This window comes from Rousettus aegyptiacus, unplaced genomic scaffold, assembly GCF_014176215.1.
Source record: "Rousettus aegyptiacus isolate mRouAeg1 unplaced genomic scaffold, mRouAeg1.p scaffold_m13_p_8, whole genome shotgun sequence".
In the NCBI taxonomy this organism is placed as follows: Eukaryota; Metazoa; Chordata; class Mammalia; order Chiroptera; family Pteropodidae; genus Rousettus; species Rousettus aegyptiacus.
The window spans coordinates 43,835,151-43,861,319 of NW_023416311.1; the positions used below are offsets into that span (position 1 = coordinate 43,835,151).

General features: G+C 35.9%; 1 protein-coding gene across 2 annotated transcripts in view; it reads right to left on the bottom strand.

Moving 5' to 3' along the window:
• The window catches only part of CAMK4 (calcium/calmodulin dependent protein kinase IV), a 192,318-nt gene that overhangs the window by 71,930 nt on the left and 94,219 nt on the right, over positions 1 to 26,169 (bottom strand). Inside the window, exons 2-3 of one of the 2 annotated variants that reach the window (XM_016137251.2) lie at positions 22,358 to 22,436; positions 1,897 to 1,959 (exon numbers count right to left, since the gene is read on the bottom strand). In XM_016137251.2, coding sequence (XP_015992737.1) covers positions 1,897 to 1,959; positions 22,358 to 22,436 — 142 coding nt within the window. The remainder of the gene's footprint in view (positions 1 to 1,896; positions 1,960 to 22,357; positions 22,437 to 26,169) is intronic. The other variant, XM_036226183.1, reaches the window with a different exon arrangement.

Genomic DNA, 26,169 nt, shown 5'->3' on the forward strand with positions numbered 1-26,169 from the left:
ATCTTTCACAGAAATAGCTAAAACTATGGCTAAAACAAATCTTAGTAACAGTAATATATTGGATCATTGTTGATAAAGATTCTGCATTCTTGTATCAAGAAGCCAGACATTTGTCACTCTCTGGTTGTTTTATCAGTTACCTCATTTCTTCAAGGGTCCTTTTGAGTTTTTATATTTTTCCCTTTGACGGTTGAAAGATACTTTTTGTCAATATATCCCAATTTCTGAATTGCTCCTGAATTTAAAAACGAAAGCAGGCAAATCAAACTTCCCTAACCATTTGAAAACATCATGGTTGCTGGAGATGCAAGTGCCTTTTTCACCTGGGATGAAACTTGGAATTAGGGTGTGAGACAGAACCAGGTTACCAGGTTACCAGGTTAAAGTCTGTCTTTATGGAAAGGAGATTCCTCAACAGCTAAAAAGTTGCTAGTGGATGAAGACATTCTCAGAAAAATAGTGGTGGTAGAGATTTAATTGACCATCCAGGGTGTTTAGCACATGCAGATAATTCATACAATTTTGGATATTTTCCTCAATATATCTAAGAAGCTAGTAACTAAGACTAATCTACATTTGAGAAAAATTCTACATTAATTTCTCTTTGAAAAAAAAAAAAGATGGATAATGTAAAAGTAGTGATTGTATGTGACAAATTTTGTTAATTGCTTACCCCATATCCTTCTCCCCTCTACCTTACTGCAAATAGAACTCTGATTTTGTTTAGAGAAGCATGGTGCCTCGCTTCAAATTATGGATCAGAACTGGTGTGAACCACTTATGATAACTCTGTTCCCTGATTTAAAGTTAAGGGTGATCTTGTGACCACCTTTGACCAATAAAATCTGAAGAGAATTCCATGCAGCTGGAAATTCTTTTCATCAGACTGCTAGTGAAGCCTTTCCACCTCTGCCTTGAATATAGACCTGAAGGCTTGTGAAGGCTGTGGAGGGACCACTTTAGGACCAGGAAGGGAAAACACAAAGGTGAAAGCATTAAGGATGCTAGAACCAGTGGATGGAAGGTATCTGGGTCCCGGATGACAGCACCAAGGAGCTGAACAAGTATTAGCAAAGAGCCCTGTCTTCTGATTTTTATAACCTAAAGAAAATATTTGTTTAGACCACTATATTCAAGTTTTCTGCTATTTATAGCCGAATGCATTATTAACTCATATATTAAGTTTTAAGCACTTTGCCTTGAGCCTAAGCATTGCAGGTCATCCTCCTGGACACCACAACTTTCTCAGAGAAATGAGTAAAATATTTTCTTTAAGTAGCTCAATTCATAAAAACGAGTTATGGCCTGGAAAATGATTTTGTTCTTTTCTCTTCACTGGCTCAAGAAAGCTTTTCGACAGACCTTTCCCTCAGTGCCTTTGTCTGGACACAGCCTGGAGCAGAGCTTCTGAGGACATTTTATTTTCTCCATTCAAGTACAGCATTTACTTGAATCTTCACATTGTTTCTGAAGCAGATACTCTCTCAAAGGAGACTGAAATGACTTTGGAAAGCAATGTATTTTTTTTTTTCTACAGGCTTTTTTAAGAAATGGCATATTAATATTATAGGCACATAGAAGGAAAAAGCCAGTGTTTTATTAGAGTGAAACAAAACTATCCAAAATTTAGCTACCCTTTTATGCATGAAAATAAAGATGGTATGTATTGCCGATCTGTCTATTTTGAAACTCTTTCAAGCGATATTACATTTAAAATTTATTCAGCTAAAGAATTGAAAAGTGTGATCAGATGAAAACAGGAGCCTCGCCATGGTGGCTACTTACTGGTGGTGGAAGAATCATCTTCTCATTATCAGCATAGACAGTAAAAAACCAATATTTCATTCTGTAACTTTGGATCTTATTTGAACTATTATGTAAAAAAAAACCACTTACAATGTTTGGATGTGAGAGGCGAAGAAGAACTCCTATTTCAGTTCTTACGATTTTTTTGTCCACCTACAAGGCAAAATGAAAGAAACTGAAAGACACTCCCAACTTAGAAATGTCTTAATTACAGTAGAGAATCAGAAACAGCAATAACCAGCTGGGCAAATCGGGTAATTGGTAGATGCTGATTTCTAAGCTTTTTTCTTGCGTTTCCTTCATCCCCCTACCCCCTTTTTTCAGTTGCATGTCTTTCCTCTTTGCTTCATACACAGAGTAGAACTAGTTACAAATATGGGTCACAACTTGTCAGGTCCCTTGCATGGCACTTTTTCTACAAAAGTCCTTGTTGTTAACACTGAGGCACAAGTCATCTCAACCTATTCTTCCTCCTTCTCTTCCTTTATTTTATAGATCTCCGTCCCAAACCCACTGGAGCTGTCAATCACTTCACCTTTCTCACACAGCAGTGAGAACATAACCCAGTCTAACCAGAGCAGTCTGTTCCCTGGCCATGGTGATTGGGTCAGGGATACCCACCAGACTCGAGTCATCCCAGTCAGGGTCCTCCCTAGAAATTTTGGTCCACAACAAATCGAGAAAGAGGTATTTTCTTTTGTTCTGAAATTGCGAGATGAAAATTGTATGCCACTACCAGTGACCATTTTTTATACCACGTGGAGACCACTTTACTGAAAACAGAGCCAACACAGGAAATAACATTTCTGAGATGAAGAATAAGTCCTGTTGACATAATGTAATGCATTGGGTTCAGTTATGCATAAGCTAGTTTGCCCTTAAAACTTTCTTATTATGTGAGCCGCTAAGTTTTTTTTTTTCTATTTCCGTCACCCAGAATTAGTTTCTGTTGCTTGTCATTAAGGAATCCTAGTTGCTTCATCACTTATGTTTGAAATAATAACCATTTACTTTAGGATACTCCAAAATTAGGAGTGCTTTTGCCTCTCTGGGCCAATGACTGACTCTTTTAAGCACAGTGAGCTGGAGTTTCAGATCTCTAAGAGTCATATACTAAATAGAAAGGTTTTAATGTCTTCCTCTCCAAGGAGAACTCACCAAAGCGATATATAGATAATATCTGCACCCTTACTGTGGGCATAACTGAGAGGCGGCTTCAAATAGAGAATGAATTCTACCATTTAAGTTACATGCCCCGAGGAATAAAAGTGAGCCTGAGGAAAAATTCAATCACATTTCAATGCTTATAACCAAACACAACTTTCAAGATGACAACAAACAGCATTCCTTCAATTTTTATTCTCTAACGAAAACATTAAAGAACAAGGATATATTCTTTGCAAGTAAAAAAGAAATATTCAAGGGAATTTTACAAATTTTATATGCTCTTTTGCAACATATATTTCGTATTTTTTTCTGGCAAATATATTTTGCCAGAGCCTGGAGTACCTTACTTAAAGGGAATAGTCGACATTTATAAATGTCTTTAGTTTCTAAGAAAACATGTTTACAGGAAATTGTTAAAGAGTTCCCATTCCAATAAGATATTTTTCGAGAGTTTCATATTTCACCACTGTACATAATAAAACATTAAATAGTCATACAGTCATGCTAAGGGCTCTTAAAACTATAATAAAAGTTTTGGCCATTCAAATGGTCAATTAGGAGGCTCAAGGTGTTTTAACATATTTTGCCAAAGAAAATGAAAGTATTAAAATCGATTCACAGTACTGCAAAACAAAAGTGTATTCTACTTATATTGAATGAATGCCAGTCTGTGCAATTCAGCATACTCCTGAAAATATTAATAAATAACCCATATAAAAATGCAGCATCGGTTATAAATTTTGAGTAAAAACAGGGGTGAAGATATGATCTATGCATTTTAATACCTGAAAACTGTTATGAGGCAGTTACACGAGACAGAGGATTCACTATGTACGAAGAAAAACAAGTTGATAAGAAGTAACCAAGTGACGGTATACCAAATGGATAGACTCTGGGGCTTGAACGGTGAAGGAATAAAGGAAGGCATACGTCTCGATACACCCAGGGCTTTATGACTCAAGAACTTTGGAAGCTGCTTCGCTAGCATGTACCAGACACTAAGCCATAGCACAAACCAAGCTATTTATTGATTAAAACGTTTTCAGTCACAAGTTAGCACTGAGCTCAAACTCACTTAAGCCAAAAAGGTATTTATTAGCAAATGTAAGTGGGAAGTCTGAGGAAATGTATCTTTAGACATAGCTAAATCCAGGGGTACTGATTCAAATGATGTAGTGTGTCCCTTTCTCTCTCTTTCCTTTCCAAATGGCAGGAAACATGGTCACCGGAATTTTATATTTTTCAATTTCAAAGCGGAAGAAGAAAAGAGATACTCTCTCCTCACATATACCTATCTAACCTCAAGGTAGTAGCCTCTATAGCCTTGCTTGTTTCTTGTGCTTGTAAAGGGGAGTATGTGCTATTAATTTTCTGGAGCAGTAGTTCTCAAACTTTTGGACTTTAGGAACCCTTTGTACCCTTCGAATTATTGAGAATCCCAAATAGCTATACACATTTACTGTATTTGAGATTAAAACAGAATTTTTAAAAGTACTTATTAATTTAAAACATAGCACTAATAAACTCGTTATACTTAAACATAAATAATGTTGTCTGTAAAAAAGAAGTATATTTTCCAAAATTAAAAAATACACATACTCCTGTGCTGGGGCTGAGAAAGTTGAGGACAGGAAGTGAGGAACAATTTAAAATGTGTGAGAAAGTAAGTAATGAGGTAAACTTAAGAAAAGGAAAGCCAGTTTCTGCACTGTGGAAACGATGGATGGAGACAGAGGTGGCGAATGAACCGGAAAAAAGAAGAAAGGTGAAAACTGCAGACGTCTGTAGACTTGAGCCACTTAACTATTTTCAATGAGACCTAGATCCAGACTCTGCTGCTTCTAATACTCTTGGCAGGTTGGGGTGACCTATATGAGTAGAGACTTCTGCTCTACTTCTCTGATTCAGTCAAGTTCAATAGTATTCCACATAAAATGCTCAGCCTCATCTCGTTTTCTTTGCAGGGTTTGGAATTGAAGTCCTGTTCTTTCTCTATATTCTTTCTCTAGCTTTTTAGGCTCATTTTTAGTTTTAACAATGACAAGAGAGCATAATACAAAATATAGAACTGCACTACTCAAATGCTTTGTGGAAAAAGCAAAATATAAAGTATTCATGGATAAATAGACAGACACATGTCTAAATTTTCATGAGTATAACCTCTGCTTAATTTAGCATTTTCTTTTCTGACATATCAACAAATATGTGTTGTCGCTAACATGCTTGGTGAAAAAACTTGACAGCTGGAGCTTTGTTAAATTTAAGAATGATCGTTTTAGTATACAAGATTTGAAAGTTAAGAACTGTTGTTTGAACTTGCAAAAATCAAATGTGGGGTACATAAAAAACATTGAAGTTTTTCCTACATGAGGCTGGTATCTCCAATAACTATAGAATATTAGTCAAGTCTGATTATTTCCTTTATCTTCTTGATCTAACAGAAACCTGGGCATCTCATGACTACTTTACTTCTTTCATAGTCTTCTCAAGTGGTGACTTGTTTTGTCTCAGTAGAAAACATACCACAGGGCCTGGAAGGGGGTGTCCTTCAAGCTCTTCATTGCTGTGTCCAATTTCTCCTCTCTCATCCTTCCAAAATTCCGGCTGCTTTGAAAGGTCTGCCATCAGCCAACACAACCTGCAACCTCTCCTTGTAGCCATCCTCCTATCTCCTTATCACTCTTCCTATACTAAACATTTTAGCATCTTTTAGCAAGTTTATCTCAACCACTGATCTTATCATCACTCTTAACAACTTTGGTTTTCACATGGACTATCCTTTCCACATCTTTGTCTCTCAGTTTCTTCACTATTTCCTCAATTCTAACAATCTCTTCCCCAGTCCTCCTTAGTAACCTATGCCCATGGTCACATCCTAGGCCTTATCATTAATCAATTGTACCATTTAAAAAATATTGATTTCAAACATCACACTCTCTGTCACTTTGCTCTGGCTAAACTGGCCTTATCTTTTTAGCTCTTACTGAGCTTAGATTCCATGGTCCATGCATGATCTATTAGTATAAGCAATGACCTGCACATCCCCCAACTTCCTTGCTCTTATCTTCTTCCGTTACACTTGCCAGGCAACCCTTCATTTAGTTAACTCTACTTGTCTTTTACTCCATGTCTGCGCCTGAACTGAAGTGGTTAAAGAAAATACACAATTATATTGACTGGTCCCATTTTAAATTTATGATCACAGATCTCAAGAAGCCCCCAGCTCCCTCACTCTACAATAAATCATCTTACACTTTCTCCCTCACACTTCCAGTATCGCCTCCTCCTGTCTCCTATCACAGACTTGCTTCTAATTCCTGAGAAGGTATAAACAATTGGAAGAGAACACAATTTTCTTACTACCCAATCTATCAATCTATATACAACCTGTATTAAGTTAACTTCATCCATTTATTTGGCAAAAATTTTTAAGCATCTGCTATATAAAGATACTATTCTGGGCATGAGGATACAACAATGAACAAAACAGATAAACTTCCTAAGAAATTCATGCCCTAAGAAGCTTATGTTCTAGTGAAGACAGAAAATGAGCAAATAAATAAAGGTCCAGTGTTGATAAGTACTAAAGAAAAAAAAAAAAACTAAAGTAAGGGATATAGGGTGATGAGGATGCTATTTGAGATGGGGAGTAGAGAAAGGTCTCATTGATAAGGTCACATGGGACACAGCCACTTGGATCTGAGGGAGGAGTGTTCCAGGGAGGGAAATAATGAATACAAAGCCCCTCAACTATGGGTGGGGCTTGGAGCAATGGAATGACAGCTAGGAGGCCAGTTTAGCCAGAGCAAAGTGACAGAGGAGGAAAGTAGTAGATGATGACCGAGGTTTTTCACAACCAGAAGTCAGGTCATGAAGAGTCATGCTGAATGTGGTAAAAAAAAATTCACATTTTAGTATGAGAGCGTTCAGACACAACTGGAAGGTTTTGAGACAGAAATGGCATGACCTTAGTTAAGTTTGAAAAGGATACTCTGAATCTTGTAGGGATGAGGATAATGGGAAGAGTAATAGTAGGGGATGCTCAGCAGGGATTAAGGCGGCAATCTGGGTGAGAGATAATGGAAGTTTATTTTATGACACTTGTATTTGGACCCAAGTGGTAGTGATGAAGAAGGAAGGAGTGGATGAATAATTTTAAGGAGAAGCCAAGAGTGTTTGAAAATGGACTGGCTATGGAGTGTAAGAGAAAGAGAAGTATAAAGGTTGACTGCTAGTTTTTTGGCCTGAGAAATGGGAAGAATAAAATTGTCACTTACTGAAATGGGGAAAACTGAAGAGAAGCAAGTATAGAAAGATACTAACACATCCACTTAACTCATCTACTATTTTGTCCTTTTCTATACCAGCTCACCGATCATCGAGATGATTTTTGAAGAAGCCAAGATCATTTTCACCTCTGGGCCTTTCCACTTTGTACTTGACAGTCTTTTGTCTTGAATGTTCTCACAGATCTTTCAGTGTGAGGTTGGACTCAATGGAGAGGAGCATAGATGGGGAGGCTACACAGAAGTTTCACAGGTTGATGCAGGGATGAGCAATAGACATGGCGAGGTGGGACAGGAAGGAGATGTAAACTGTAGGGAAAGCAATATGCTACTTTATATTCAACACTGACTAACATAATACCAATCTTGTTCTGTTGAGGATGGAAAGACAAACTCTAATAAAGCATTTCAATCAAATAAGCTTGGTTTTGAAAACTGCCAACCATATTTTTGATACTTCTGTTAATAACCACCTTCTACTCCCTGCAAGACGTTGGGGAGGACAGAAAGGAGAAAAATAGAGATTTCCAATAGAAGAGGAGCTCAAACGTTGGAATAGAGTTTAGGAAAGACAAGAATGGCTCTGAGAGTCTCAATTTGGACAGAAAGACACTTGTATTTCAGAGCCTGATTCCTCTATAATTTAGGCAGCGTCAGAACAGGGCAATTCCTCCAAGGGAGGTTACCTCTGCTCCTTCATTCTTAGATTCTAAAATATAAGCCTTCCTGCCGGCAGATGCCAGAAATTCTTTTACAGGGAACAGTCTTTTATTTTACAGTGAATGAAACAGCCTTTAAATATTCCTGGGTGAGATAATACGCTGAACAAAGTTTATACAAAAGATTTGGCTGATGCCAGACTCTCACTAGATAGAGGTTTCATTTAACAGAGGGAGAGAAAAGAGAGAAAAGAACGTGGTCTATAACACAGGAAGGACTTTATATCTTAACACATCTCTTTCTCCTTTTTCTTTCATCTCTGTATGTCGCCCTAAAATTAAGAATATATGGGTGGTGGTGGTGGTAGCAGGAAATGGCGTAGATGATGGGAGCTCTGTTCATCCCTATGGCGACCAAATCAAAGTTGTGATGGAAACAAGGAGCAGCAGCAAGGAAAAATCACCTGGGATATTGATGAACAAGCCATACAACGAGGGCAAAATTCAAAAAATTACCCTGCAACGGCAGAAGGTAGGACAGGGCGAGGATGCAGGGCGACCCAGTTTCTAGAGCAGTGGAAGCAGCAAAAGCCTCTTAAAGGTGCCCTGTTGGTGAGCAGATTTTCACAGTGATGGACCTGCTCACTCTGAGCACCAGTGCTGATTTGGCTGCACACAGGGGGCACCAGGGACTTACAGGGAGACATTGTTGGAGTGAGGGCCAAGGTGAGAATTGCTCTGTACAGAAGTGCAGGCAGTATCCATTGTGCACTGTTGAGTCCTCCCCACTCCCAAGTGCTCGGACTCAGCGCCACCATAGTCATGACATCATCAAACTGGATAACAGAGGTCTCTCCACCCAGAAAATTCCATGAAACACCGCCTCCCGCAACTTGGTCCCCATTCAAGCCACATCCAGGTGTATCCTCACCGAGTCAGGTGCTCCTTGCTGAGCAGTCCCTAGACTCACACTGGAGGCAGCTGGCCTCGGTTTCTGGTGTGGCCTTTTGAGCCAACTATAAGCACAGCATCTGTGGATTGCTTGCTGAATCTTGACAGGTAGCCCTGGAGGGGCAGAGGCTTGAGCTAAATTTGGCCTGTAGCTGAACCCCTCTCAGGACTGTGCCACTGGACACCTACTTCACAAATCTACACTAATAAAACTGGGAGACTTAGGAGCTTTGCTTAGTACACAGAAACAGGCACAGAAAGGCAGTCAAAATGGGAAGATAAACAAGCAGAAACCATATGAGAGAACAGAACAGAGATCCAGATTTAATGGAATCAAGTAATCTTACAGATGCAGAGTTCAAAACACTAGTTATACAGATGCTCAATGAACTTTTGAGAAGTGGAGATAAATTCAGTGAGAACTTCACAAAGAGATAAAAAGGATAAAAATAGAAATGGAAATTATAAAAGGGAACCAGTCTGAAATGGAGAACACATCTGAGATGAGAAGTATATTAAATGGAATAAACAAAGGAATAAACAAAGTGAATAAAGAAGAGGATCAAATGGCCTATCTAGAGGACAGGAAAGCCAAGGACACTCAATCAGAATGGCAAGAAAAAAGATGCCAAGACTATAAAAATAATTTGAGGAGCATATGGGACACTATTAAAGGTCAAAATATCCATGTCATGGGGGTACCTGAAGGAAAACAAGATGTTGAAGAGCTGTCTGAAGAAATACTGATGGAAACCTTCCCTAACCGGGTGAAGAAAATAGACATAAAACTCCAGGAAGCTCAGAGAACCCCCAAACACAGGGATCCAAAAAGACCCATACTAAGACACATCATAATTAAAATCCCAAAGATTAAATACGAAGAAAGAATCTTAAAAACTAAAAGAGAAAAACAGATAGTTACCTACAAGGGAACACCCATAAGACTGGCAGCTGATTTCTCAAAAGTATGCAGGACAGAAGGACTTGACAAAAAATATTTGACAGGATGAAGACCCAGGATCTACAACCAAGAATAAATTTATCCAGCAAAGCTATTATTTAGAGTTGAAGGACAGATAAAGAGCTTCCCAGACAAAAATAAGCTAAGGGAATTTATCACCACCAAGCCAGTATCACAGGAAATGTTGAGGGACTTCTTTAAGAAGAAAAAACATATTAAAAACAGGAATAAAGAATGGTAACTGCTACATTCCTGTCAATAAGTACCTTAAAAGGAAAAGAATTACGTGCTCCAACCAAAAGATGGAGTGGCTGAAAGGATAAGAAAACAAGATCCCCTACATATAAAAGGGAAGGGGATGGCAAAAGATATTGCTTTGATGGACCTAGAAGGTATTTAAGTCAGACAGAGAAAGATAAACATGATATGATTTCACTTATATGTGGAATCTAAGGAATAAAAAGAACAAACTAATCAAAAACAGACTCACAAATACAGTGGACAATTTGGTGGTGGACAGAGAGTAGGGGGTTTTGGGGTGCTAGGAGAATGGAGTGAAGTGGTAAAGAAGTATAAATTAGTAGCCGATGGATGGTCATGGGGATGGGGAGCACAGCACAAGGAATGCAGTTAGCATCAATATGTTGTCTAGGTAGAGGGTCTGGGGAGGAAGGGATCATTTTATGAACTACATAGATGTCTAACCAATGTACTGTATACTTGAAACTAAAATAAATATATATTTTTAAAAAAGAATATATGGGGGAACCGCTGATTTAATATACTTTACATTTAAAAAGATCTCATTCCTCAGTCCCTTACTCCTCTTCTGCTCCCCTTAGCAGAAAACTTTTCCAGAGTTATTTCTGCATTCTTCCTCCACTGCGTCCTCCAAGCACTCCTCCAAAATGGCTCTTGTAGAAGAAATCAGTGGCCTCATTGGGGGAGACACTTGGAGCCAAACTAGTAGCTGCTTTTTGGATTGAATTTTATCCTGTCAGCAGCATTTAATATGATATTCGATCACTCCCTTAGTCAAATTAAATCGATTATTCCATGTTACCATCCTGGTCTCACTTTTCTTCTACTTTGAAGGCTGCAGAAGTATTTGTAATATTGCCTAACTGGTCTCCTTGCTTTGATTGTTACCCTTTGTAATCATTTCCTCTGAATATAGCAGCCAGGGTGATGTTTTTAAAACAAAAATCAGACATGTCGCTCTACAACTTAAATGCCATTGTCGTTATCCCATTGTGCTTAGAATAAACACAAACTCTTTACTATGGGCCATAAAACTCAGGAAGGCTTGGCTTCACCCTTTTGATGTGATGCCATTTTCTTTGTCTGCAGGCCATTCAATGCCCAGACCAGCCTCCAAAGCACTTGCTAAGCCCTCTTCCACTAGGCCTCACTTCACTCAGAGAATAATTGAGAAGGCTTCTCCAGTCACTCTATCAAAAGTAGTTACACACATATACATACACACAGCATGAATCATTTAGAAGCACCTAGGTTATCATTTAATTACTAGTTCATTATTTGATTCTTCCACCGGTACATAAACTTTATGACAGCAAGGACTTTATTCATTTTCTACATAGCAGTATCTGCAGAGTTATTTACCAGTGCTTGGTATATGGTAATTTGTTGAATGAATGAATGAATGAATGAATGAATGAATGAGAGATATAGCCAGTATTTATATACAAAAGGTTGGTGAATTATTTACCAACTCCTTGGGATATAGTAATTCGTTGAATGAACTAATGAATGAATGAGAGATGGAGCTAGTGTTTGAATACAAAAGGTTGGTGGCTCGAAGGAAAAAAAAATCCCAGGTGTAACAGCTTTAGTTAGATTAGGTAAAAATTCGTTAGTTTTCCTCCTGCCATTCAAGCCTACATGACGTTTTTGTCATATTATCAACAGCAGTGGAGTAGAGAATGCCTGTTTCACAGGCAGAGCTAAGTACCCAGACCTTTCGGAGGCTGTACAGATCATAGCTTGTGATTTCCACACTGTGAGCCACAAGGGGTTACTATATCACTTATTTAAAATTGCAAATGTTCCGAGAAATGTAATGAATAAAAAGCTCAGGTGGACTTACAGGCTTTCTAAGTCCAGTACTGCGCAGCAGGTACTAATTTCACGTCTGTGTCTTTCCCCATCATAGGCTGTAGAGCTTTGGCCGCAGCCAGGATGAATCTTGTTCTTCAAAAAGCATACCTTACCTTTAATTTGTATGATTCACATTTTTGTATAAAACACAACCAAAGAAGAGAATGAAATGATGAAATTAGAAAATGATAACAGTGAGACCTGGAGTGTACTATGCATTCCCAGAGAAGGAGCTGTGAGACCCTTGGTAAGCAGATAATTTCAGGGATGTAACTGTGAATTCTTTGCTTTGTCTCTGAGCCCACCAGGGGACAGTTTGAAAGAAAAGCCTTGCCAGGTCCCTATTCCCATATTCCCCAATGTGATGACTATAACACCAGTGTAGTCACATCTTCGCAAAATAAAAATTGATATCCTGTGATAAAAAGTGAATATAATGTAAACCTCTTACTTTCCCTTTTCAGGTTCATGTTACTGGGGATCAAAAAAGATAAACTTGTATTATAATTTTTTATTAATTATCATAGCCACATGTTTTAAAAATGCAAAATATAAATAAGAGGGAGGAACATATCTACCAATATAACACAATTATAATTAGCATTTTGGTTTATTTCCTTTCAGTTTTTTAAACTGGGTATTTCTTTACACATTTCAAATATGAAAATATAATTTTTTTTCGTACAATTTTCACTAAAAATATCCTAAAATTTTAAGGATACCTAATATTCATAAGCAGAATGTCAAACAGCTTCCCAATGGCCTGGTGTCATCAATGGCTATCCTCATGGTCAGACACTTATGCTTTCCTACAATTTGTTCCTAATATAAAATATTCTATAATGAACATCTTTGGTTGTACATTTAAAAAAAAAATACAATTTGAATCCTGGCTCTGGCATTTAGAGTTCTTTATTAAATCACTTATCTTGACTAAAGATTATTTCAATTAATTCATGCAAAAAATGAAGATAATCGTTACTGCTCCACAGTATTATTGTATAAGGCTTAAATGAGAATATATGTGAAATCTCCCAGCCCATGGTAGATGTTCAGTAACATCAGTGCCTTTCTGGAAATAATTTGTCGAAGTAAGGCAAACATTTCCTAGTTTTCTACCTTCTCATAAAATCTACTGCAATTGCAATAAACTAAACTTAGAAATATTGGGATTTATGAAAGCCTTCCACCTCTACTAAAAAAAATCTAATAAACATGAAATATGATTTTATTTTATTTTCTAAAAGTGGAAGATAACTTCATCAAAAATTTATATTTATCCAATATAATGATCTTGCTTGGTGTTTAGGTTATCAAAGAGGAAATTGATGCCTGTTGGCATTTAAATTTAAACACCTTCTTTCACCTTTTTTGAAGACTGGGATGAGAGCTGTACTACTTTATATGACTTTGGTTAAGCTTGAGGGAGGTTTTAAGATCATTTCTTATGTTTATAAATCACTGGTGACCACCAAGGTCACACCTGAGTTACTGCAGACCTGAGTATCAGCCACGTCCTGCAGACATTCAGGTTCTAACAGAAATGTGACAAACCGCATGATTTCTTTTTAGCGCCCTTTTAAATTTTTACATGGTTAAGGTAATACTTTTCAAAATGTTTTCAATTACAAAGAAGGCATGAAAACAACAAAATTTAGTTTTCATTTTATATTCCTTTCAGTTGGACAGCAATTACTCAGGTGTACAATTCCCAAACTGTATGAAAGTGAGGAGCAGGACAACGCACACTCTCAGAGGCCTGGAGACAGCACTTTTATCTGAAAACTAAGTGATTATCTATGTTATAAAATTGCCAATTAACGAAAATAAAATATACCCCCAGGAATATTAGCATTTTAAGCTTCATCAATTACATCTTTGGGTTGAATCTCTTACTGAGGGTAGCTTTGGATAAGAGAAAATCTGGATACCCTAAGAAGTTTTAGCTCCTTTCTTGTTTTTTTTTTTTTTTCTGAGATAGTTAAGACCTTCAAATACCCTGATTAATATTGCTCAATGATGTATAAACTTCTTTAAAAAAAGGAATGGACTCTCTCTCTCTCTCTCTCTCTCTCTATATATATATATATAGATAGATAGATAGATAGATATCGATATAGATATCTATATCGATATCATCTATATCTATATCTATATCTCATCTATATCTATCTATATCTCATCTATATCATCTATCTATATCATCTATCTATATCTATATCTATATCTATATCTATATCTATATCTATATCTATATCTATATCTATATCTCTATCTATAGATATCTATATCTATCTATATATATATCTTTTAAATGACCCCCTAAGTAATATAATCATGCTGCAGGCCAGGAACTGGAAAAAAAAAAGAGATCTCAATGATTTAAGGTTCGAAAAAAATTCCGTCACTGATTTTGCCCCAAGGCAGTGTTCTTCCTCTAAGTGGCAGTGTGAATTTGACTTCCTTGCTGAAGAAGCATCTTAACATGAGTGAACCCCAGAGCTTCACTTTTCTGAAGATACCAGATGTTTCCAGAATCAGTAGCTAAAGTGTCAGCTCAGTCCTTCTCAACATCTTTTTCTATACAGTCATGTGAGCATTCTCAATGCACTCCCATCAGCATGTTCTTAAGTCTCTTCGAGGTGAAAGGGCTCAGTTTATAAGTTCCACGTATGCAGAATCGGGTAGATACTCACACATTCCATGCTAATGTCCTAGCATTGCTCTCTCTATGATACTTTCCAGGATTAGTTTAAACTAAAAGAGACTCAAGCTGGAAAAAAATAAAATATCTTTGACTAAAAGTATTTTTACCCCCAGATATTCAGTGCTAAATGTATTAGAGAAATTTTAATTGTCAAAGAAAATGGAATATTTTTAAATGAATTTGCACATATAGGCATGGTTCCTTTTCATAAAAATATATCAGAATTTAAAAGATGAGGATGGTGATCTTGGATCTGCTTTGGTTTATCAATAAAAAAAATCATTCATAGTTTAATAGTGTTTTATTATGTACGTCACACCTTGAAACTAATCACAATAGTCAAGTGTGTCCTGATGCCATGATGGAAAAACAGTTCTAGACTACTCTGATCTCAAAACCTCAAAGAAAAATTTTCTCAGTGACAGCTTGGCATGGTGTGTGTGTGTTTGGGGCAGGGGCACGGGGGGCGGGGAAGCTTTGTAGATATAACCATACATTTGATATATTTTTCAGACTTCTGGGGTAGAGATAAGTACGAACAGCTTTAACTGAATTTATTCTGTGATATTGACAGTTGCAGCAGAAAGGAAATTAGAACTCACTATATTCAGCCACACCTGGCAGCGGGGGGCGGGGCAGCCTATCTTCCATTAAGACAAAGAGCAGAGATTCACACCAAGCAATGCATGTAGTTTGTGTATCACACACTCTGCGGTTATATTCTTTCATTTCTTAGTAAATATTATATGTTGAGATTCATTAAACTAAGGTTTTAACAGTATTGGAAAAGAAATCTCTGCTTGCATGCTCTGCACACAGGGAATACTATGTATCCTTGTTTCACAGTGTGACTTAGAACTGCACTCAGGTTCTCCTCAGCTTCTCCGTGTCTATGTGGCAAGAAAAGCTTCTTCTTCTTGTATCAGCTTAGAGATCAGCAACATTTAGTTTCAGTCCCAAATTGGGGCCATGATCATTCCCGACTTCTTTTTTGTCTTTTTCTCTATCAGGACCTAGCTGCTATAAACAGAAAGGGCCTAGATTTGAGACTCAAGAGCCAGCCCTGGGTTCAAATTCTCCATGCTATTGTGTACTCTGGGCATGTCACTTCTCTAAAATTCCTATAAGTAATACACTCCCATGGGGCACTTTTCATTAACATGAAACAGGGGCTACCATATAGTGATTAATAATTAAATATGGGCTCCATTCTTATTAGCGTTATGCTCTTTCACTCTTAAAACAATTGAAGTAGCATATGGCAATTTGAGTGTTTACTTTTAAAAAAAAAGAGTAGTTGAAAGATAATTCAATACTGAAAATTATTTGGATCTCTTCTAATTAATATCCTCTGCACACAGTCATTCATTTTCTCTTTTAGCAAAATAATGGTTTCAGAGTTCCATGACTTGATCTTTTTTTAGCCTTTTCTCTCTCCTCTCCGTACTTTGAATGGATGGATGCAGCTTTGACCAGCATTCAACTTTGTACCATAAAGAAATATAAAAATAAAAATCCATTAAAATATTTTTTCCTGTTAATGCTAAGATTACAGCTTTCCCCCTTCTCATTACGATATGAGTCCTAAGTTCGCTTTGAGGCTGATAGGCTGTGTCCCCCTGGCTCTCTCAGCTCTCATGGGCGTGGCCCACTGCACTGGGCATCACCTCAGCACTGATCTCTTGACCTTGAGTTCCTCTCAACTTTCCTGCTGCCCAGCGCCTCTCCTTTGGTTACATGACCTTTCCCACTCAGCTCTCTGAGAAATTTCTAGTCTTTTTCTTCTACTAGGGTACAGTATCATAAGCTCTCCCTCTAAGATTTCCTTTGTTTTTGCCTGGTTATACATCTCCTTTTTCTGTTCCACAGACTCTCTATAAAAGATGAATATCACTTTAGATCCAACCACTCACTACTTACAAAAGTACTAGAGGGTTAAATGCGATAACCTGACTGGATGGTGCAGCTAAAAGTGTATTTCGTTTGGGCCACAGAGCACAGGCACATGCCCATATTCTCATTCATTCTCCCTCTCTCTCTCTCTCTCTCTCTCTCTCTCTCTCTCTCTCTCTCTCTCTCTCTCTTCCTCTCCCCACCTCCACCCTTTGCTTCAGCTTACCTCTGAATTATAGAGTTTGTTTAGAAAACCTAACAAAATACCTATGAGAGATCGATATAACGAGAGGGTGGATAAGCAAGCTGAATTGTGACAGATTACAGCAGTATATCTATAGTAAAAGAAAACAAATCTGCAGCAACTAATTCTCTACAGGAATGTTAAGACTTCCAAGTGGCTCTTTGAATGATAAAGCATACCAATCAGGCCAAGATTTTAACATTCCAACCCGTTACCTTTCTTCTCTTGTGGACATATACTTGTCACAAACTGAATAGAAATATCCCTGTTCCTATTTCAGGAAACCTGGTTTAATAGTCCCTATGAAAATCAATAGGTTCCAACTGACAGAATGCTTGGAGAAGTTTCGCTTCACTTGACACGGCTTGTTATCTGCAAACTACTTTCCTTAATGTGTTCTGAGACCTCAATTGGGCCCAAAAAGTCTATTTGAGCTAGTGATTTATTAGTCTCCTTTCCATCACTGACCAAAGGTGACCTTGCCTGCAATTCTGGAATATACTCAGGAGTGGTTAAAAGTGTCTATAGCAGTGTTTAATACATGCGTATCTTTAACACAAATCTACTCAGGCATTTCTCTTATGTACAGCAGCTGGAAAATGACTGGCCAGTGGTTAGTTTTCTATGTTCCCAAAGGTTAGACAGAAAGAGACAAGAGCAGATAATCCTCAGTTTACCTAGTGATAGAAATGGTATTAACTCTACTTTCAAACTGAGAAACCTGAAAATACCCTCTAATAGATATATCTTGGAGATTCACCTACCAAGAATTTGTGAGGAGCCTGTGTACATGCTGTAATTTAATCTAGAGCATCTTTTCAAATTCTCCTGCAATAACATAGTTATATACTCAAATGCTAACTCATAAAAATGTAAGGAAAAATGACTAGAACTTAAAAAATAACTCATAAAATGATTAGCAAACCACTATATATAATTCTTCAACTATATAAGCATAAAAGGCCATAAAAGGCCAAACAAGTACTTACGGAGATTTTTATGAAAGTCAGGGACATTTACTAGGTAAATGTTAATTAAAATATTAAAGAAAAGCCTTTCCAGAAAGTTATAGGTAACTTAATATTATAATAACTAAAATATGACAAATATTAGACCTGCCATAGCTTCTATACTATGACCTAGTCACACTGCTCCAATGGTAAGAATCAGACAAGAGCCACAGGGTTGAAAACATTCCAAATCTAGGAATCATAGGCGTGCAAGATTTGTTTAAGTAGGAGGTCATATGATCAGAAATCTTTACTTAGTGTAAAAAAAATTTAATTCATATATTAAATTTTATTGATAACAGTAGTAAAATATATACCTATCTTTAGCGGAAATTTTAAGAACATACCAAAAATGAAATAATTAATTTTATTCATACAGAAGTGCACAATATGTCTGGTGCTGCTGATTGCTCAGTTTTAAATCAAGTTAATGAGAACATTAAACTGGCCAGAGTGAACTGGTATTGTTATAATATATCTGTGTGGACCCATTACAATTAATAATAAGAATAATGTTCACCATTTAATCCATAATTCCTGGGTGCTGAGAAATATTTTATATAGATTATCTCATTTTAATCCTCACTTGAACACCATGAACTAGATGTTCTTAAATCCATTTTACAGATGAAAAGACTGAGATGAGAGATTTGCATAATTTGTTGTAAAGTCACACAGGTAGTAAGTTGGAGTGTGTCTCGTTCCAGAGTCCATGATCTCACCCCACGACTGCACAGTCATTCATAAGGAGAATCAGAATATCTATACATTACGAATTTATGTACTCAGACTGGCTCTCAGACTCATAAATTCTGAATTTACACACTAAGATTAATTCTTAGACTCAATACTGGGTACTTTATGAAAGGGCAGGAATTTTACAGTAAGCTGAATGCAATCTTTTCTAAGAGTTGAGTCACACATTTAGAAATTTCATCTGAATTCTAGAATGTAAATACTTGTCTCCAAAATTCAGGGACACTATAAATGACTGGTGAGCATAATTTTCTTAAATCTCAATCAATTTTTCTTGAAAATGAGCCATACTGATAGGCTGTAGTGTGATTACGTAGACACACCCTGAGGTATGTACTCCTAAGGAAGAGAAAGCATGTGACTCGTTCCTGAAATTGTGACCCCATTATCACCATGTCAGTCTTCAAAAGTTGTGATTCCATTTAACTCAGCAAAATTCAGTTTACGCTGAAGTTTCCATCTGCTTAATCTGTTCAAATTTTGACACTTTCTTGAAACTATTTTTTTTTTTTTCCTTTTGTGAAGTTTTAAGTTCAGTGTATTCAAAAGTCATGTAACATCAGTAAAAAGGTTCTGGTTGTTCTACTAGCTGTGTCTGTCGGAAGCATTTTTTTTTTTTTTTTTTTTGGTCAGAATCCTTTTTGATGCCCCAAAGTCATTAATCTGAGGAAGTAGCTTAGTAAATCTTTCTGCTCTAATTCAATCTTCTAAATATCAAATCAAGTGGAGATGATGAAGGGTTCATGCATGAAGGAAAAAAATAGCCTTCTTTCCATCACACTTGATTCATGTTTTACAAAGTTCACAGTAAAAGTTCCGCTGATGCCTGCAAGCCAATTAGTTCTTATGTGCAAGGTAATGAAGTATTTAGGGGTAAAACTGCACTGCCTGTGAGTCTGTAACTGTTTGAAAATAAAAAGTTATAAAACAGTCCACTTTTTCCCAAGAGAGGTATATGATGTCACTCCTAGAGATTTGATGACTTCTTTAGTTCAAGAATCACTAATATAAAGTGGAAAAAAATTGAAATACACAACTAAAAAAGCTCTTCATTTTTCTCTCTTGTTTACTCTTACTACCTTAAAGCTTTATTCTCATTATTGATGCAATGAGACAAATGGATACTATTTCTGGAAATGTCCAGGTTTTCTCAGGACTGCAGAAAGTTGGTTTGACAATAATTTTCTATTTTCTGGCAATAAAAGACATCTATACCAGAGAATCACCAATGTTTATCATAGCATTTAGAAACTGCAAGATTCTGAAATGCTTCCTGAATGACCAAAAGAAATGTTAAGTTATTTTGAACAGTATTTCAATATTGAAGTATTGCTTTCCCCCAACTTTTTAGGAGAATTTTCATATATCATTAATAATTTATCCTAAATTCAATAATTATTGGGTTTTGCCATATTTTCTTTCTATTTCTCTTTCCCCCGGTATGTACACATATGTATGAACTGTAAGAAAATAAATTTTTGTTGTTTTAAGCCAGTTTGTGGTAGTTTATTACAGCAGCCCTAGGAAACTCACAGATATATGAGAGACAGTAGACAGATGATTGATAGATGATAGATAGATAGATATAGATAGATAGATAATAGACTATCTTTCAGACCTCTTCAGTTTAGGCCTAGTCATAAAATGAGGACTTAAGGAACCATCCATTAAAACAGTAGAGTGCCCCCAAATTGTTAGTTGAACCATATAAAATTATCATTTTTGTAGGGAAAAAATGGTTTAACAGAGGCAATTTTACATGGCTCAACTAATAGATAGATTAAATAAATAACTCAAGTTTTCTCAAATCTCCTTTTCCCCTCAAGACCAGATCCTGGGCTGAATTTGCTAGGACAGTACTTCATTTTCCCTGCCTCACTTTCCCTCTTTAAATAGATTCTTCAGCTTTATTCATCTCACTTAGATAAGGAGTTTCCTTTTCCACAACCTAGCGGAATTAAGCACTGGAGGCAATTGCTCTTTGAGGTTTCCCTGGCTATTTCGCTCATTTACACATCTCTACGCATGGTTTATTCTAGGAGACAATGCTGGGGATTCTGTCTAATTCATGTTCAAAGCTAAGGTTTCTCCAGGGGATTTTCTCTCATTCCATTTGGCACAGCAGTAACTGTGTTTGACAACATCTGCCTTATAGCACGCTCTGCAGCTCCATCTGACACTTGGTTCCCATCCACATTTTATTCCTGCCTGTCTTCTGAGAAAGATGTTTTCCAACAGAGGTGGAGAAGAGAAGACAGTGAGGGCAAACTAGAGCTTTACTTTCCAATGACTATGAATCATAAACCCACCAAATGTCTTAACCTATCTCTTATTCCAATTCATCCAAAGACTTTTAATATAAACCATCTCTTGCTAACACAGTTCTTTGTCCTTTGGGACTCTGAGCATTTACAAGTGACTTCTGAATGTTTATTTTTCTATATTTTTATATATCTAACCCCCTTTAGACTTTCCTTGAATTGAAAAAAATTCACAAATTTGACTGGCAATTTTTTTAACCAGTAAAAAGAATACAGCCAAGCCCAAAACTATCTTGTAGTTACTCCTTCTAAAGTATATCAATTTATTTTCATAAAAAGTATATATTATTAGTTATTATATATTTAACAGGAAATTCTATTTCATGAAATGTTTAATAATCCTCAGTTCAAATAAATTTTATGACTAGTGGAAACTAATTTAAGAGAAAATTCCAAATCTTACAATCAAAAGATCCATCTACATCCTGGGATAACTTAAATCATTGCCTATACCAAATAGGAAATCCAGAATATAGAATTTATTAGTAGCAACCACCATTTAAATTATTATGTGTTTCAATTAAACTGTCTTCATTAGTTTGCTATGGCTTTAAATTCTAACAGATTGTTTCAAAATATCATTCCACTTCCATTCCACTGAAAACCCTGTGTTATTATTCTCTTCTTCATTATATGAGATTCTAAAATTTTCTTGGGCCAGACAATACATAAACAGATGGTGATATTAACTGTCTTTAGAAAAAAAAAATCCCTTGGCCTAAAGGAGTTATTATTTGACTTCAGAATTTATGATACTTCTCTTCTCAGCATACTTTACAATTGAGCTTCCATAAAGACATATATTTCACATATATGTTCACATAAAATTTGATAATGGAAGAATGTGCTATAAAAGAGTATGTTGTCTTTTTGTGGTTTTATAAGGGGAAACCATCTAAGGACAGAAAATACATGGAAGGCATTATAATGACAAATACTCTCTGGGGTACAGGGAGTATTACATCGTGCTGGCATTTGTATTTCGAACTTTCAACTGCTGCATTTCTTACTCATTGGAGATAAGTCTAAGTAACGTTTGCCTCCTCAGCTCTCTTACAAGTATAGAACAAAAAGAAGCAACCTCCAAACAAAAATTTTGCTTGTTGTTCAAATACGAACTTCTTAGATGAGCAGGTTCAGTTCCAGAAACATTTGCATTTGTGCAGTTATATTTTACTGAAGTAAACCCAACATTTGAAAATCTAGGCATATATGTATATCCAATAGCATGACTGATATACAAAGCAAGGTTCATCTGCCAGCTCTACACATTTTCCTTTCCACTCTTCTCCCCACAACCACAGCTAATCTGAGATCCAGTCACTTTCAATGTCACACAGTTTCCATCAGACAACAACCCATTTGGTTGGACACTCAATTGAGTTGCACATAGCGACTCTCTGGCCTTTTGTCCTTTGAGTCAGAGCTCCTGGCTTCTTCAAGTCACAGATCCCTATTATAAAATGAAATAAACTTACTGTTTTCTTTAACACTTTGAGAGCATAAGGCTTCTGGGTCCCCTTCTGTTTGCATCTGTACACAATGGATGTAGCTCCCCTTGAGGGGAAAAAGACAAAAAGAAGTCGTTATGCCCTGGACATGAAATAAAGGAAAAAACTTGAAAATAAGTATCTTTTGCAGTTACTCCAATGATTGACAAGTGTTTATAAGTTCTACTATAGGACCAGCTCACCTGTCGAGAGTACTTTTCCTCTTGCAACTAAATATAGTTTGCTCAGAAAAATTCTAGGTTTTCCAGCCTGCTGTTTTCCTTTGTCCCATCCCAATACAAGTGACTGTCTATCTTGGGCTATTGCAGTCAGTGGCTCTAGAGTAAACCAGGCCCTCAGGTGAACAAAGCATGTGAAAAACATCCACCTGACTTCAGAATTCCTGAGTTTTCCTAAAAATATGTGTCTGGAGTAAAATAAGGCACATGGCTTAAGGGAGAGGGTTTAAGTTTGGGATCATGTCCTATAAGGATCAGGACAGTCTCCACTACTTGACAAGGGAGCTGGAACCCTGGAGAATTTACAGCACTTTATTTGGTGCCTTGGCATTCTTCCAAAGTCAATGTTAGCCCCATAGAGATTCTGGCTCCATCATCTCGGTGAATACTGCTACTACTTAATTTACACATGCCCCAACAAAAAGAATTATGGGAAATGTTCAGGGGGGAAATACTAAAACATGGTTAAAGATATATAGAGAGAGGAAAAGTAGATGTACCCCTCTATAAAAAAAACTTGAAGTACAGAATGTTTTTTATCCATATAAGAGAATGGTAAGAAGGGAGTCAGTGACTAACTTCCTATCTGTGCAAGGTACAAAAGGAGAATATTAAAAAGCAGGACAGCGTGGTCGTGATGCTCCCTCTCCACGCATGAGAGCAAGAGAACAAGACAAACAAAAAGGCTCACAGACCGAGCAGGCTTTAGTTTCAACTTCAGAAGGAGAACTTTAGACAAATCTTAAAATAAGATCAGTAGAAGTAAATCTGTCAGACTTTGAATATGAAGCCAAAGGAACTCTTATGTTATACTCAGTCCTACGGTTCTAAAATTTTAAGTAAGCACAAAAAAATGATATAAAATTAAGCATATTCCCAGCTGCCTAAGCATAACAAATTTTTAACAGAACCAGGAATCAGAAACTGGAGTTGTAAATGTTAATAGAGTTAAAAAATTTAAACACATTTTAAAAAACTTTGGTAAGATAACAACATGGCTGCACCTAGAGGATATTATTCTAAGTGAAATAAATCAGACAAAGAGAAATACCATATGATTTTACTTATATGTGGAATCTAAAAACAAAATAAATGAACAAATAAAACAGAAACAAACACATAGAGAACATTTTGATGGTTGACAGATGGAAGGGGGTCTGGGGGTAAAAAAGAGGAAGGGATTAAGAAGTATACATTGGTAGTTACAAAACAGCCACGAGGATGTGAAGTACAGCACAAGGAATAATCAATAATATTGAAATAACTATATGTGGTGCCAGGTGAGTATGAGACTTATTGGGGTGAACACTTCATAAGGTATGTGAATGTTTAATCACTATGCTGTATACTAAAACTAATATAATATTGTACATCAACTGTAATTGAAAAATGAAGAATTATTTTTGAAACAACTGCAAGCAACTTCAATATTCCTCAACTGAGAAATGAATTAACAACCTATGACACATCCATACAGTGGAAGACTACCCAGAAATAAAAAGGAATAAACTAGGGTACACATAATAATTTAAATTATTTTCTAATATAATATCCTAAGTGAAAGAAGCTAAGTTCATAAGACTATATACAATATAATTCCATTTATATAATATTCTTGCAAGGACAAAAATATAGGCATAGAAAATACATCAAGGGTTGCTGGAGGCTCAGAGGTGTGGGGAAATTTTTAGCATGGTAAAATTGCTCAATATCTTGATCGTGGTGGTGGTTACACAACTATAAGTAGGTAGCTGTCAAAAATAGGTAGGAGTGTAAATAAAATCTATGAAATTTAATGCATATATATTTATTATAACTTAAAAAATACTGTAAAAAAACTTTCCAAGAAAACTACATTGTTCAAAGGTAAAATTAAAAACCACATTATAAAAATGTAGCCTATAAAACTCAACTTATTCTATTTTTAGTTCATGGTAACTGGTGAAATTTTTAAAAAATAAAAGAAAAAATAAATATAAGGGAAAGTGATTTGCAAGCATCAAAAAAACCCTAAAAATCTCATTGGTATTATTCAAGAATTCATGTAAAGGAATATAGTTAATAGCATCCATTCCTTAATTTCTTCATCACATTAACTTACCAATAATTGCAATATATAAATCACTGCCTTAAGAAAACCTTTAATTTTTTTTTTTTAATAAAATTTATTCTAGACTGATCAACCTCAGGACACAAGTATGCTAGAATTAATGTTTTATTTTTTTCTTTTTCTTTTTTTATATGAGGAATCTATTAAGAAAGTCCAATTTTATTTTGCTAAGTAATGGATTATTAATATTAACAGATCATTTTTAAATTTCCAGCTTTATTGAGATATAATTGACATATAACAGTGTAAGTTTAACGTGTACAACGTAATGATTTGATATACATGTATTGCAAAGTGATTACCACAATAATAATGTTAGTTAATGTATCCATCACCTCACATAGTTACAAATTTAGAAATAACTTTTTAAAGGATGGAAAAATTAAGTTAAAAGAACAGAACGGCTCAAATAAATTTATATAAAAATAATATTTCAGTAATTTTTCAAAAATATAATCTATATTTTTGCCAAAATTAAATGATTGGCACTTAGTGTGTATATATAATTTTAGAAAGGAGCCATGTTTTCAGTATATTATATAAAAATAAAAATTAATGTGCGTATCAACAGCTAATTTTTAATATAGAAAGAACATTCTGTTATAGTGTTGTATCCTCATTTCAAAAATAGATTATATAAAGAAGTGTTCACCCTATAAAAGAGAAAATTTTCTGAGATCCAAAGGAAGCAAACAGATTATAGATTAGAGAATATTATATTCATAGAGTTATTCAACCAAGGAAAAAAGCTTCACTACTCATGTCTATTCATTTGTAACATACAATCTTTAACAAAAGGCCAATAAAATATATAAATTATTCCAGTTAGAATTTTTTTCTGTTATGATTTGACGAGAAAGAAAATCAATACTCCTTGGGAGTCTGAACCTGACTTCTACTTTCACATTGGTTTTCTTGAACAGAAATTTTGTAAAAATCATTTTTTAGCTCAAGCCTTATCTAATATGGCCAGTTATTTTTTAAAAAGTTAAAAATGAAAAGCTGAAACTGTAGGCTACTAGGTCTCATTTTGGAGAAAGAAGAGAAAGTAGTCAAACCTGCAATGTGTTTGAAAATTATTGTGTACAAGATAATCGTAATACTATGAATATGCTATTTTATATGTATATATTATATGCATACATATTACAGCTCCTGTAAAGCTGTTAAGAAGCACTTGATATTGGTACCTGGGACTGTGTGCCAGACTTATGACTGTCGGAGAGAAGCTCGAGATTATGTATTTGCCTGGAGATGTTTCGAGTTCAGAGTTCTTTGCTCCCACATTTAGGGTTGCTTAGTACAAAACAGGGGCTTTTTATCCTACAGTTCATCTTTACATGTTCCTCATGCCCATCACTTAAGGAACAACTATTGTAATTTTTTCCACCTCTCTTATAACACAGATCTTCTCTTTTTTTCTTTTCTTTTCTTTCCCCCCCTTTATTTTT